This window comes from Curcuma longa, chromosome 1 (assembly GCF_044706935.1).
Source record: "Curcuma longa cultivar G26 ecotype Majalengka, Jawa Barat chromosome 1, ITB_CL_G26_1.1, whole genome shotgun sequence".
NCBI lineage: Eukaryota > Viridiplantae > Streptophyta > Magnoliopsida > Zingiberales > Zingiberaceae > Curcuma > Curcuma longa.
This window is the reverse complement of record NC_133861.1, coordinates 18,077,779-18,090,807: the sequence shown is the minus strand read 5'-3', so window position 1 is coordinate 18,090,807 and position 13,029 is coordinate 18,077,779. Positions and strand designations below refer to the sequence as shown.

The following is a 13,029-nucleotide window of genomic DNA, read 5'->3' as shown; positions in this document are numbered from 1 at the left end:
ATACTGTTAGGCAGCTCTTCCAAAGCACAATTCGTCAAGAGAAGAACACGAATCCTTTTTAATTTTTCCAAAACACCACAATCAAGAATAAAACGCTTGATAGTGTATCTTGATGACAACAACATCAGCGTTCGTAATTTATTGTAATGAGAGAATTCTGTTAAGATTTTTGTCTGCATACCTTCTTGCTTACGTGCACTGAAAGATGACGAATCGTGCTAGGAATTTCATGGGACTTGCCTTCTTCAATCCTGTAAGACTCGCCCACAGATATGAGTTCAGCAAGATCATGTATGAGGTCATGCATTATAAATTCTCCATCCTTTGACTTTTGAATGAATGACCTGTTAACTAACTCATGAAAGTAGTTGCTTCCTAGCTCCTCCAATCTGGGACTTCCTTGAGGCACTATGAATCCTTCTGATATCCAAATACTGATCAACTCAGATTCTGAAAATATATAATCTTTAGGAAACAAGGAGCAAAATGCAAAGCACTGCTTAAGATGAGGAGGAAGATATTGATAGCTCAGTTGTAGCACCGGCATAATCCCATTTTCTTCATGGGGAAGCTGCCATAGTTTGCTATCTAAAATGTTTTTCCAGTATTGCTCATCCAACTTCATGCTCAACAACCCTCCTAGAGTCTTTGCTGCAAGCGGCAATCCCTTTAACTTGCAAATCATCTCCTTCGCCATGGCTTCCAAATGAGGATGATGAACTACACTTTTCGAAGAACCAAATGCACATTTCTTGAAAAATTCCCAGAAGTTCTCCTCATCCAGACCTTCCAGATGAATGGCATCCACATCACTAACCATGTCAGCAATCTTCCTAGAGCGAGTTGTTACCAATATTTTGCTACCAGGCTTTCCAGACCTCAATGGTGCACAGAGGGTCTCCCATTTGTGCCTGTCCTCGTTCCACACATCATCCAATACAAGAAGAAATCTCTTTGGTGTGATCTTCTCCTTGAGAACCTCTTGAGCAGCGAAATTCGTGAGATCACACTTCACCTTGGTTGCACTCTCTATAATCTCTCTGGCCAACCTCTCTGTGCAGAAATTTTCAGAAACACAGACCCAAATTCTGAGCTCGAAGAATTCTTTCACGATGCTGTCATTGAAGGCTTCCTGAACAAGAGTGGTTTTCCCAATCCCTCCAATACCAGCGATACACAAAACAGAGAATCCACTTTGACCAAATTTAGATGCGACTTCTGGTTCCAACAACAAATCCTTGAGTTCTTGCAGCTCTTTGTCTCTGCCAAACAATTGAGGTTCAGTCGAAAAGGAGCTCGTTTGCCGGCTCGCCGAGGACACCAATTGTTTCTTTCCTCTGTCATCTTCTGCCCCTAGCGAACTGTAAATTTTCTCAAGAGCATCTGAGTTATCATCTAGCCTCCCCTTTATTTCCCTCATTCTCTGGACATCATTATCATCACCGTCATCCCCTTTTCCGAAAAGGCCACTGGCGTAACTAGATAATGAAGTTTTTATCTTTTTGCTCGGAGGGGGAGTGGAGTAGGAGGAGGAAGACGATGCTCGGTTACCAGCCTCATCTCCTTGTTGCTCCATCTGCTGCTTCAGAATTCTGTATTGGAATTCATCCAATAAGTCATCAGCATCGTAAGCAGCATCCTTGAGGCCTATCAGCAACTCCTTCAATCTCTGCTGCAGGCCCCTCATCTTTTAGCCACAAGTTCTCGATGGTGCTGATTTTCAACATGGCGTTGGCGAGAGAATCCTTTAGCTTCTTGAGGTCATCTTCGACTCCATGCTGCTCACCGAACTGTTGAACAGCACGATCGACGGCCTTCCGACCAAGGCAGCCATGAAGCTCTGCGCGAGCCATCCCAAGGCTGTCAGCGCGAACCCAATCATGATTGCTAGCTAGCTGTTTGATGCTTCCTTCTTCCTTGGGAAACAAAGTGCAGAAGTTTGCAAACAAAGCGTGAGAACAGAATGGAGAGGAAACTGGAAAGCAAAGCATATAGTCTTCTTGACTTTGGATGCGACTTGAAAGTCAAGATACTTTTCTCCTCCACACAAACCTGCATTTATCCTGGCGATTGTAAATTTAATTATTATGATTTTTATGAGTTCTATCATTTGTGGAAAGCACGGATTGATATAATTAATCTGGACCGCTCAGTTTATATATATATATATATATATTAATCTACAGCATGGACTGGAGCTCGCCGGAGTTCTGATCGGACGGTTTCGTAACAGCTTTTAAGTGAAAATTTTATAAAAATATGCAAGAATAAATTTTGGAGACGATGTCTTAAATTCAAGTGTTGAACAATAAATGACACCGTCGAGAGAGATGTAATTTGGATAAATCATAGAGGATGATTTGACAAATTAATTAAAAGAATTGGATATGATATAAACTAAATTAAAATTTTAAAGAAACTGTTTTTTAATCGAGACTATAAGAGCATCCGCAACGCTCGTGGCGTTATAACGCCTTTAACCAATGGTCGATGGGGTCCACTGGCACGTGGTTGACCAGTAGTAGTCGACCAGTGGTCGATCACCATATGGTGGTCGACCACGACCACCACTCACAATCTGCACCCTTGGTGGTCGACCACGTGGTCGATCACCATATGATGGTCGACCACCACTCACACTGCACTCTCTACTCAACGCCTTAACATTAAAAAAATAAAAATAAAAACATGGGCCCACCTATTAACGCGTTCAGAACTCTGAACACGTTCAATACCTCACTCCTCTCACTCCTCCCTCACTCTTCCACGTCCTTCCTTCGCTCCTCCACGTCTGCTATTAACGCCCGATTAACAGCGCGTTGCGGATGCTCTAAATGTTCTTAATTATTGGATATGCGATTGTTAAGAATGGAAAAAATGTTGGATTGCAAGGGTGCAAACATAGTCCCACATCTAAAACACATGGGAAAGATCATGAGTTTAAAAGGATGGAAAGTATCTCCATTGGCATGAGGCCTTTTGGGGAGAGCCCAAGAACAAAACCATGAGGGCTTAGGCCCAAAGTGGACAATTTCATGCCATTGTGGAGATGTTGAAGAGATACAAACATCCTTTAGACCCTACAATTGGTATCAGAGCGAGGCCGCTCTTCACCGGACTAACCGCCGGATGAGGCATGATCCAGATCTAACCATGTGGGAGACCCTCTGGAAAAAATAAAGGAAGTAGGGGAGGCTCGGACCATGAGGGACATGGCAGCCGGACCATGAGGGACATGGCAGCCGGAACCATGAGGGACATGGCAGCCGAACCATGAGAAATGGTAGGGGAGCTTCCAGTGGTCCTATGTTTGAGGGGAGATTGTTGGGTTGCAAGGGTGCAAACATAGTCCCACATCTAAAACACATGGGAAAGATCATGGGTTTAAAAGGATGGAAAATATCTCCATTGGCATGAGGCCTTTTGGGGAGAGCTCAAGAACAAAATCATGAGGGCTTAAGCCTAAAGTGGACAATATCATGTCATTGTGGAGATGTGGACATTATTTAAACCCTACAATCTTCCAGGCAGTGGCGAGGCACAGTGGCCTTCTTTGGCCGAACCTTATTGGAACAACAACCACTTTCTAGACAAAGCCGCTTAAGGAAGTTGTACTTTTAACCTACTCATTGACATACCCTGATCTAACTAGTCTTAGGTACCCAAATGGGTAAAGGCTGACTTTGAGGTGCCAACTAATTTGGTGCCTCCTCCTAAATGATAGGTAGGGTGTTTAGGGTTAATGGAATGAGACCTTTTGGGGAGAGCCCAAGAGCAAAGCCATGAGGGCTTAGGCCCAAAGTGGACAATATCATGCTATTGTGGAGATACAAACATTCTTTAGACCCTACAATTGGTATCAGAGCGAGGCCGCTCTTCATCGGACTAACCGCCGGATGAGCCATGATCCAGATCTAACCATGTGGGGACCCTCAGGAAAAACAAAGGAAGTAGGGGAGACTCGGACCATGAGGGACATGGCAGCCAGACCATGAGGGACATGGCAGCCGGACCAAGGACATGGCAGCCGGATCATGAGAAATGGTAGGGAGCTTCCAGTGGTCCTTTGTTTGAGGGGGGGATTGTTGGGTTGCAAAGGTGCAAACATAGTCTCACATCTAAAACACATGGGAAAGATCATGGGTTTATAAGGATGGAAAGTGTCTCCATTGGCATGAGGCCTTTTGGGAGAGCCCAAGAATAAAACCATGAGGGCTTAGGCCCAAAGTGGACAATATCATGCCATTGTGGAGATGTGGACATCCTTTAGACCCAACAAAAAAAAAAGAGTCATTTTATAAATTAGAATCAGATCATAAAAAATTAAATTTATTTTGGACTTCTAATTCAATTGAAAGGTCATTATACTAGTGCCATGTGTTTTACTGGATATTAATAAAAAGGTATATTAATAGAATTAATTTTAATAAAGTAAAAAATATGTGGTTGAATTTGTTATTTTATCTCATATTTCAAGTTAGAAAATGATCTCAAAATTATAGATGAATTTGTTAAAAAATAGCTTCAAACATTATATAGCCATGTGTAAAAGTAAATTATATAAAAAAATAATATTGACTATGTTAAAGAATTTGAAATTAATCTATGTAAAATTGCTAACTCTTAAATAAGTTTTGCTGAGTATAATTTTAAATTCGCTAAATTATCTTCATAATTAATATATTCTTTAATTACTCTTAATTATATTATCATTTAATTTATATATTTTCTTTTTTATATTTTTTTTCCGTAAATGGTGCTAATGATCAGTTTAGAGCTGGTGAAGAATCCTCCTAGAGGCCCTTGTTAGGCGAATTTTTTTTTAAAATAATTATTATTATTTTAAAAAAATTTCTCTCACTCTTTTTTCATTTAAATTAAGACAAACTTCTTTTTGTCCTATAGTATTATCTTGTAATTCAATTTATTTTTCATTTAAATTTTTAATTATATTATTTTCAGAGTTTTGATTTTTACTATTAATAACAAATTTATCAAGTGCACCTTTTTGAGATTGATTAAATTCTTCTATTTTTCTTTTTTTCATACGTTTTGTATATCCAGAATCATATTTTTTAGCAGACATATTTATATTCAAATAATAATAATAAAAATATAAGTCCCTACTATTTTATGGAAATAAAAATATTTTAAAATTAAATAATAATAAAACCTAATTTATGTCTTATAATTTTAATCTAATGATATTTCAAAGTTCGACAAATGACCTGTAAAATTTGAAACTAGAATTATTATATTGATGAAATTTCATCATAATTAAAATATGAGAGTAATTTAGTAAATAAAGATGAAATATTCAGAATAAAAAAATCTAAAATTTTGAGAATAAAGATGAAATATTCAGAATAAAGATGAAATATTAAGATAAATCACAAGTTTCTAATGTGAACTGACAAGATTATAAGTTTACAATAAGAATCATTGATAAGAAATAAGAAATTAACAGAAGCATAAAAAAAAGATTTGACAGGGAAATGAGGAATGTGATACCTTTAGGTCTTAAGATCATCAAAAAATCTGTAACAAAGACTTTTTATTCTGATCGTTCCTCTCCTTGCACCCCTTGTGATGATCTCGGAAATGTTTTGAGGAGAGAAAACAAGCTATCAAATAAGTAAAATATTTGAAGTTGAGCAAAATAGGTTGTTAGGTTAATAAGGAAGGAAGGAGAGGAATATAAAGAAACTAGTAAACTAGAGTTTTGAAAATTAAATAATATTAAATATATTAGAATCATACCAAATCTCTACAAAATCCAATGATCATGCAAAATCTTTTCAAAATCCAATAAAGATATTTTAATAATTTTTTATTCTCTTAATATATATATATATATATATAATAATAATAATAATAATATATTAATATAAAAAAATGGGCCCCTCTAAATTTGGGGCCCTAGGCATAGGCCTTAATGGCCTATGCCTAAAGCCGGTTACACTGCTCCGGGGGCATATTGTTGATGTTTCCTTGTTCCTTGGAAAATGGAGAGGGAAGAAATATGAAAATGGAGAAGTTCGGAAAGAATGCAGTAGATATAGCAATGTACGATTGATTATTGAAGCAAAATAGTTAGACAAATGAAGCAAATTATATAGTTTAATTAGCACTTTACCAAAAAGCCTATCATAATTGATATTTACATGCTCCTTCAATTTCTTCTAATGAAAGATGTTTAAGATCTCTATTAATTTTCCCTTAGTTTTTTTCTTCTAGGCCAGAGGTGTCATAGATTAATTTACGAAAAGATGCTTCAGATCTTATTTTCTCCAATTATACTCCAAGTTGAGTTTTTTAAATGGGAATTTAATTTATAAAACAGTTTGTAGCGAGATTTAAATACTCGATCGAACTATATTTTTCAACAATTAAAAAGTTTAAACTGATAAACTTAAGACGCAGTGAAATATGACACAGATTTGTAATTTTATAAATGCAGCTGCTTTGTTTAAGCTTGAAAGGATCAACTTGAGATGCAATTAAATATGACATAAATTTGTAATTTGTATAATGCAGCTGATTTTTATATTAGTTTATGCTCATGAAAATGGCATAGAGCATAGGAAATGCCAAATGATTTAGGCAAAAAAAAAACTTTTTTTTGCCGAGAAACAATGTAGCATATAATTACATCTTATAGATTACTTGGTGGTCTAGATCAACAATGATAAAAATATAGAAACAATACAAAGTACTTGAAACATTGAGAAGACATACAAGACCAAAAAAACACAGAAAATATATCATGTTTTTTGCATTCCTAATAAATTTTCAACTATCAGCAGCCCTGAGAAAAGTGAGTAACGAAAGGAACACATTGAAAATGTCAAGATACAGTGACACAGTGACATGGGCATGATCCTCTGATCAAAGTGGACATAAAACAAAGCAACCACAAATACTACAAAGCATGACATGCCCCCCACCCTCATGCCCCATGGGATGACCGTGTCCCATGACATGATCGTGTCCCATCCGGCCGAGAGCTATTTTAACTTGGCCCTGACACACCAGGGTTGTGCCGCTAGGCACAACCATGTTTAACCCTCTAAAGATCGACATGCCCCGTCCCCTCTAGTGCCATCGGAAACAGTCGCGTCGGGCAATCATCTTTACCTCTAGATTTCCTACACGCCTCCCCCTGATGCCATCGAGCATGCCCGTGTCGTGCAGGCGACGCCTCCGATATTTTTGAAAGATTTAACGAACTTGATCAATTTTGAGAGCTATAAAAAGCCCTGGAAGCCTCATGATTAAGGGAGGAGGTGTTTTCATATAATAAAGAACCCTAAGAGAGTCGTTCCAAGGAGTCATCGACGTTTTCATCTACCCTACAAATTGGAGTTTCCTTCAAAGACCCCGGCAACAACTTGACTAAGCTTCATGTTCTTTTTTCTCTTTAATGTGAGTTGTTGGATATCTTCTTATTTGTCTTTTGGTTGTAATTTTATTTTCATGGAGTAATACTTTAGATACTAGGATGAGGGAGTAGCTCGATGTATTATTGGCATTTACTTTTATATTTATTTATCTTTCTTTATTATGTGATGTATTTATCCATTATTTAATTTTATTGTGCATTGATGATTTTGACACTAACTGTGTATCTTCATATCCCATTGAACGCGATGAAGGACTGAAAGGTGAACCCAAATCTCCAACCCATAAAGTTCGAGACATGAGAGGTTGCCCATTAAAGTAGTCCACAACATCATGAGGGCACCATTTGCTATCACAGAGTTTAATGGGTCGACTCTGATTCAGCATCACAAAGTAAAGAATGACACCTAGAGGACCACAGGACATCATGACAGGAGCCTCCCTAAGAAAGTGGTCGCTCTAGTAAGGTCGCCTTGAAAGTAGGCATTGCATTTGGGTAAATATATTAGTATAATTCAAAAAATCTATACTGATATCTCGAGATAAATCATTTGTATGCATATAAACATTGAGGTAAGAAAGTAAATAATATTTAATGTGTCAACAGTCATCGTGATGAAACTGAAATCCTAGAGTCACTTTCTAAAGTCAATTTTCTCTGAAGACTCCTCGTATTTTCTCGATTCATTTTTTTTCTTTCTCAACTCTCATATTTTTCTTTTGTCTAGATAAGTTATTTTATGATTCTGATTGGTATTTGATTTTACAATTCCTGTGGAATCTATCTTTTTTATTACTCGACGACAGTTATGCACTTGCAAATTTATCTCAATAGTACATATGGATGTGTGAGAGGGGTAATCCTTAGCAATTGGTTTTGGAGTAGTAGAGAAGGCCCAATTGGCTCTTCTTTGAAAGCACTTGAGTCACCATGATCGTGGTGGCTTCCACAGCCCAGCCATGGTGTATTCTAGATCTTTGGATCAAGAAACCTTAAGCACCATGGGTAACCCATAGCGCATGTTATACCTCTCTTATTTTCTCTCAATGCCCATGATAGCTACCATGGGCTACCTGTGTACCTTCCCGTCCCTAACATCAAACAAATAAAAGCATTAAAACAAAGAAATAAATAAAATTTTAACAAAAAAAGAAGAAATTTGTGTTCTCTCAAGAAACACATATTTTAGGTCGTAAGCTTAATCCCTGTTATTCTCAATCTAGAGCCAATGACCTAAGGAGGATGTGCTTCCCTCCTCTATCAATAGGCTCATTAAGGGAGTATCTCTTAAACTTTGTTCGTTCAGGAATAAGGTACTTGCTAACTTTACTATCACTATCTCTTGATCCTTCATCAAATATGCACAACTTCAAAGTAATATCTCTTAATCCTTGCTCGAGATAAAATAATGTACTTGCTAATTTTACTATCACCATCTCTTAGTCCTCCATCAAATATGCTCAACTTTATAGGTCATTAGGGGATGTCCATGTGATATTTCTTTCACCACTTGTTGTAAACAATTCACACTGTAACTTGAATCCTTGAATTTTGGAGGTAAATTAATGTTGATTCATATTGTATTTTATGTGCAAGGGTTAATTTAGAGCTTCATTTCAATTTCTCTATATTTATGGTATTATTTCGTAAAATATGAATGTGATTTTGTAGGGAATCAAAAGAGGGTATCAATCGAGTCAAAAGAAGAGATTGAGGCACATTATAGTAGGGAACACGACCTGGCTATGTCCCTTAATATGACCTGGCTGTGCCCCACTTTGCTTGCCCCAAAACATGATTGGAAGCTCTCCACAGGCTGACACGACCTAGCCATGCCACCTAGCATGACCATGGCACGGGACGACCACTACAACAAAAATTGTATGTTGGGGGCGCTCAAAAAGTGCCTCAATAGATTTATATTGTGACACTTTGATTTGTTGAGGCGTTAGGATAAAACATCATATAAGCAGGTGTCACAACAAATACTAGCGCCCCAACAGATATTTGTTGAGGCGTTACTTGAAGTGTTTTTGAGGCACGAAAAAATGCCTCATCTGCTATATGTTGAGGCATTTTATTGTGCCTTTTAAAGTTCATTTTAAGGCATCCAAAAGTGTCTCACCTGTCATATATTCAGGTAATTTATTGTGACTCTTAAATTACATTTTTAGGCACAAAACAGTACCTCACCTGCTATATATTCAGGCAATTTATTGTGTCTCTTAAATTACATTTTGAGGCACAAAACAGTGCCTCACCGGCCATATATTGAGGCAATTTATTGTGCCTCTTAAATTACATGTTGAGGCACAAAACAGTGCCTCACCTGCCATATATTGAGGTAATTTATTGTGCCTCTTAAATTACATTTTGAGGCATAAAACAGTGTCTCATCTATCATATGTTGAGACATTTTATTATACCTTTTAAATTTCATTTTGAAGCATGAAAAAGTGTCTCATCTGCTATATGTTGAGGCGTTTTATTATGCCTCATAAATTTCATTTTGAGGCACGAATAAATTTTATTTTGAGACACAAAAAATAACTCATTTGCTATATGTTGGGGCACTTTTTTTCTTTAATATCCAATTATTTATCTGTTGAGACACTTCTTTATTATGAACCCCTTTTGTTATTTGTTGAGGCATTTGCTTGTGTCTCGCTAGCTTTTGTTATGACTTTTACAATGCAGATGATTGCATCGGATTAACAACAGAAATATTAGAAATTTATTTAAGGTTTGCTAACAACATACATGATTCTCAAGCCGAGAGATTCTGAGTTTGAAGTGTTGAAGATCGAAAGACGGCTAGAGGGGGGGTGAATAGCCCTTTTATCGAAAATCGATCATTTTTCTCCTACAAAATGTTGGTACGCAGCGGAATAGAAGAAAAACAACTAACAAAAACAAACACAATACAAACGCAAGGATATACGAGGTTCGGGGATAACTTGCCCCTACTCCTCGGCGTGTCCGTAAGGTGGACGAAACCTTGATCTTCAGTAGATCACACCCCGGCAGAAACCGACTAAGTAATACCTCCTTCTCGGTGGAGAGACCTCTCCACAATAAGATTCACAAAGATATGCAATAATAAGATCAGAGAAATGAGCTTGAGGCAATTACAGAATCAAGACTTACAGCCCACTGCCTCAGACAAACCACAGCACGAAGAACAGAAGAATCACCCGAGAGCAAGCTTCCTTGCAACACCTCAGGCAGATCTCAAGTAAGAGCAATGAACGCCGGAGAACTATTCAGCACGATTCACAATTTTTACCCCCTATTTTTCTGCTGAACCCTCCTTCTTCATCCTCTTCCCTTATAAGAGCTCCTCTCCTCTCTGAGCACTTCGGTCCACTGAAGTCATCCTCTTCAGCCGAAGTCAGTCTTTGCTCAGTAGCTATTTGGAAAGCAAGCTCGTCTCTATCTGTTCTTTGAATTCAAACCATCTGCAAGCTTAGCCGTTTAACCTGTTCAAACTTCATCTGCAAGCTCAGACGTGGATTAGCGAAGCAATAGCTGAAATCAATCAGAAATGAGTACAGCAGACTGAACACGATCAGAAAAAGGTTAATCGATCAGCCCATCGATTAAACGTCGCAAACCGTTTCTCAACAAAACATGTAATCGTTTAAGTGATCGATTACCACATATCTTAATCGATTGGCTAATCGATTAAGACATGGTAATCGATCAGGTGATCGATTACCGATCGCTAATTCCGTTTCTCACTAAAGCGTGTAATCGATCAACTGATCGATTACCATTGACCATAATCGATTATGGTGTGTTCTGTGAGTTTTCTGAATTTTACAGAATGTTCTGTAATCGATCCGGTGATCGATTACACTGAGGTGAATACGATTCCTCGTTTGGTCAACTTGTGTCTCACCCAAGCCAACCATATTGGACCATGTATCCAGAGATCAGGCTCCCAAGCCTTCTCCGATCATAGTCCGGTACAGAGAACGAGCTACCGAGCCCTCTCTGACCTAATCCGGAGAACGAGCTCCCGAGCCCTCTCCAACTTCATCCGATCCAGAGAACGAGCTACCGAGCCCTCTCTGACCTAGTCCGGAGAACGAGCTATCGAGTCCTCTCTGACTCCATCCGGTCCAGAGAACGAGCTACCGAGCCCTCTCTGACCTAATCCAGAGAACGAGCTACCGAGCCCTCTCCGACTCCATCCGGTCCAGAGAACGAGCTACCGAGCCCTCTCTGACCTAATCCGGAGAACGAGCTACCGAGCCCTCTCCGACTCCATCCGGTCCAGAGAACGAGCTACCGAGCCCTCTCTGACCTAATCCGGAGAACGAGCTACCGAGCCCTCTCCGACTTCATCTCGTCCATGCCAAGAGTTCGCTCCTCGACCCTCTTAGACTTCCCGTGCCAAGAGTTCGCTCCTCGACCCTCTTGGACTTCCCGTCTCATGCCAATTGTCCGGTCCTCCATGACCTACTTGGACTTTTCATCTCGTGCCTCTTGGACTTCCCGTGCCAAGAGTTCGCTCCTCGACCCTCTTGGACTTCCCGTCTCATGCCAAATGTCCGGTCCTCCATGACTCACTTGGACTTTTCGTCTCGTGCCAAGTGTTCGGTCCTCCATGACCCACTTGGACTTCTCACCCTGAGTATTTAGTCAATATAGACTTATTCGACTTCTAATCAACATATTGATCAAACATCAAAATCTAACTCGGGTCAAACCGAGCTTGACCAACCTGGTCAACATTGACCTGAGGTTGATTGCACCAACAATCTCTCCCTTTTTGATGTTTGACAATATGCTTAACTCTACATTCTCCCTCTTTGACACACATCAAAAATCATTTTCACAAAATCCACTCATCTTATCCAATTCATACTTTTGAGGTGGACCTCCCCCTCAAAGCATGTTCCAACCGTTATCATTGCACCAACAATGATCTTAGAATTTCTAATCCTTTAACAAATCAATGGTTTAAGTCATGAGGTTAAAGCTTTAATCTTGAATCTAAACCTCCTTCTCAAATCCTTATCTTCCCATTTTTAACATCCTTTTCTTAAATTTATTTAAGAAAATCACCCTTGCAGATTACACTGACCTTAATCGATCACCCGATCGATTAGACTGTCCTTAATCGATCACCCGATCGATTAGATTGGGTTTCTGTTCGCGATTTTTAATCGATCAGAGGATCGATTACACATATGTGTAATCGATCAACTGATCGATTACCATGTGGGTTCTGTCGGCTCCTAATGAATTGATAATCGATCAACCGATCGATCGGTCATTGCAAACATGGACAGTAGCACCAGAATCTCACCACCACTCATGGGATCTTTCATGTGTTGCCATGTTTAGTTCTGTGATCATACCAATATGTATGCATTGAACTCCCTCTGTTATCATAGCAACTAAGTCCTCTTCTTCCACTAAGTTGGCCTTGGAATTTGACGCTTCTTTTGAGTTGTTACCCTTTTTCAGAAGTCGACAATCCTTGATATAATGCCCTTTCTTGTGGCAATGGTAGCATACTCTTTGTCTCTTTTTATCTTGCTTGCTATCCACGAAGGATTTCTTTCTTTTACCTTGATTGACTTTTGCTTCTCCAACATTGTTCACCTTAGAATTTT

The 13,029-nt window shown here is 38.8% G+C and overlaps 1 protein-coding gene and 1 pseudogene across 1 annotated transcript in view; both read right to left on the bottom strand.

Moving 5' to 3' along the window:
* LOC141825289 (anthocyanidin 5,3-O-glucosyltransferase-like) overlaps positions 1 to 13,029 on the bottom strand; it is a 34,351-nt gene that overhangs the window by 19,031 nt on the left and 2,291 nt on the right. Inside the window, exon 2 of the mRNA XM_074712679.1 lies at positions 12,132 to 12,146. Within this exon, the coding sequence (XP_074568780.1) occupies positions 12,132 to 12,146 (15 nt within the window). The remainder of the gene's footprint in view (positions 1 to 12,131; positions 12,147 to 13,029) is intronic.
* LOC141821081 (disease resistance protein RGA2-like) lies at positions 138 to 1,882 on the bottom strand (annotated as a pseudogene).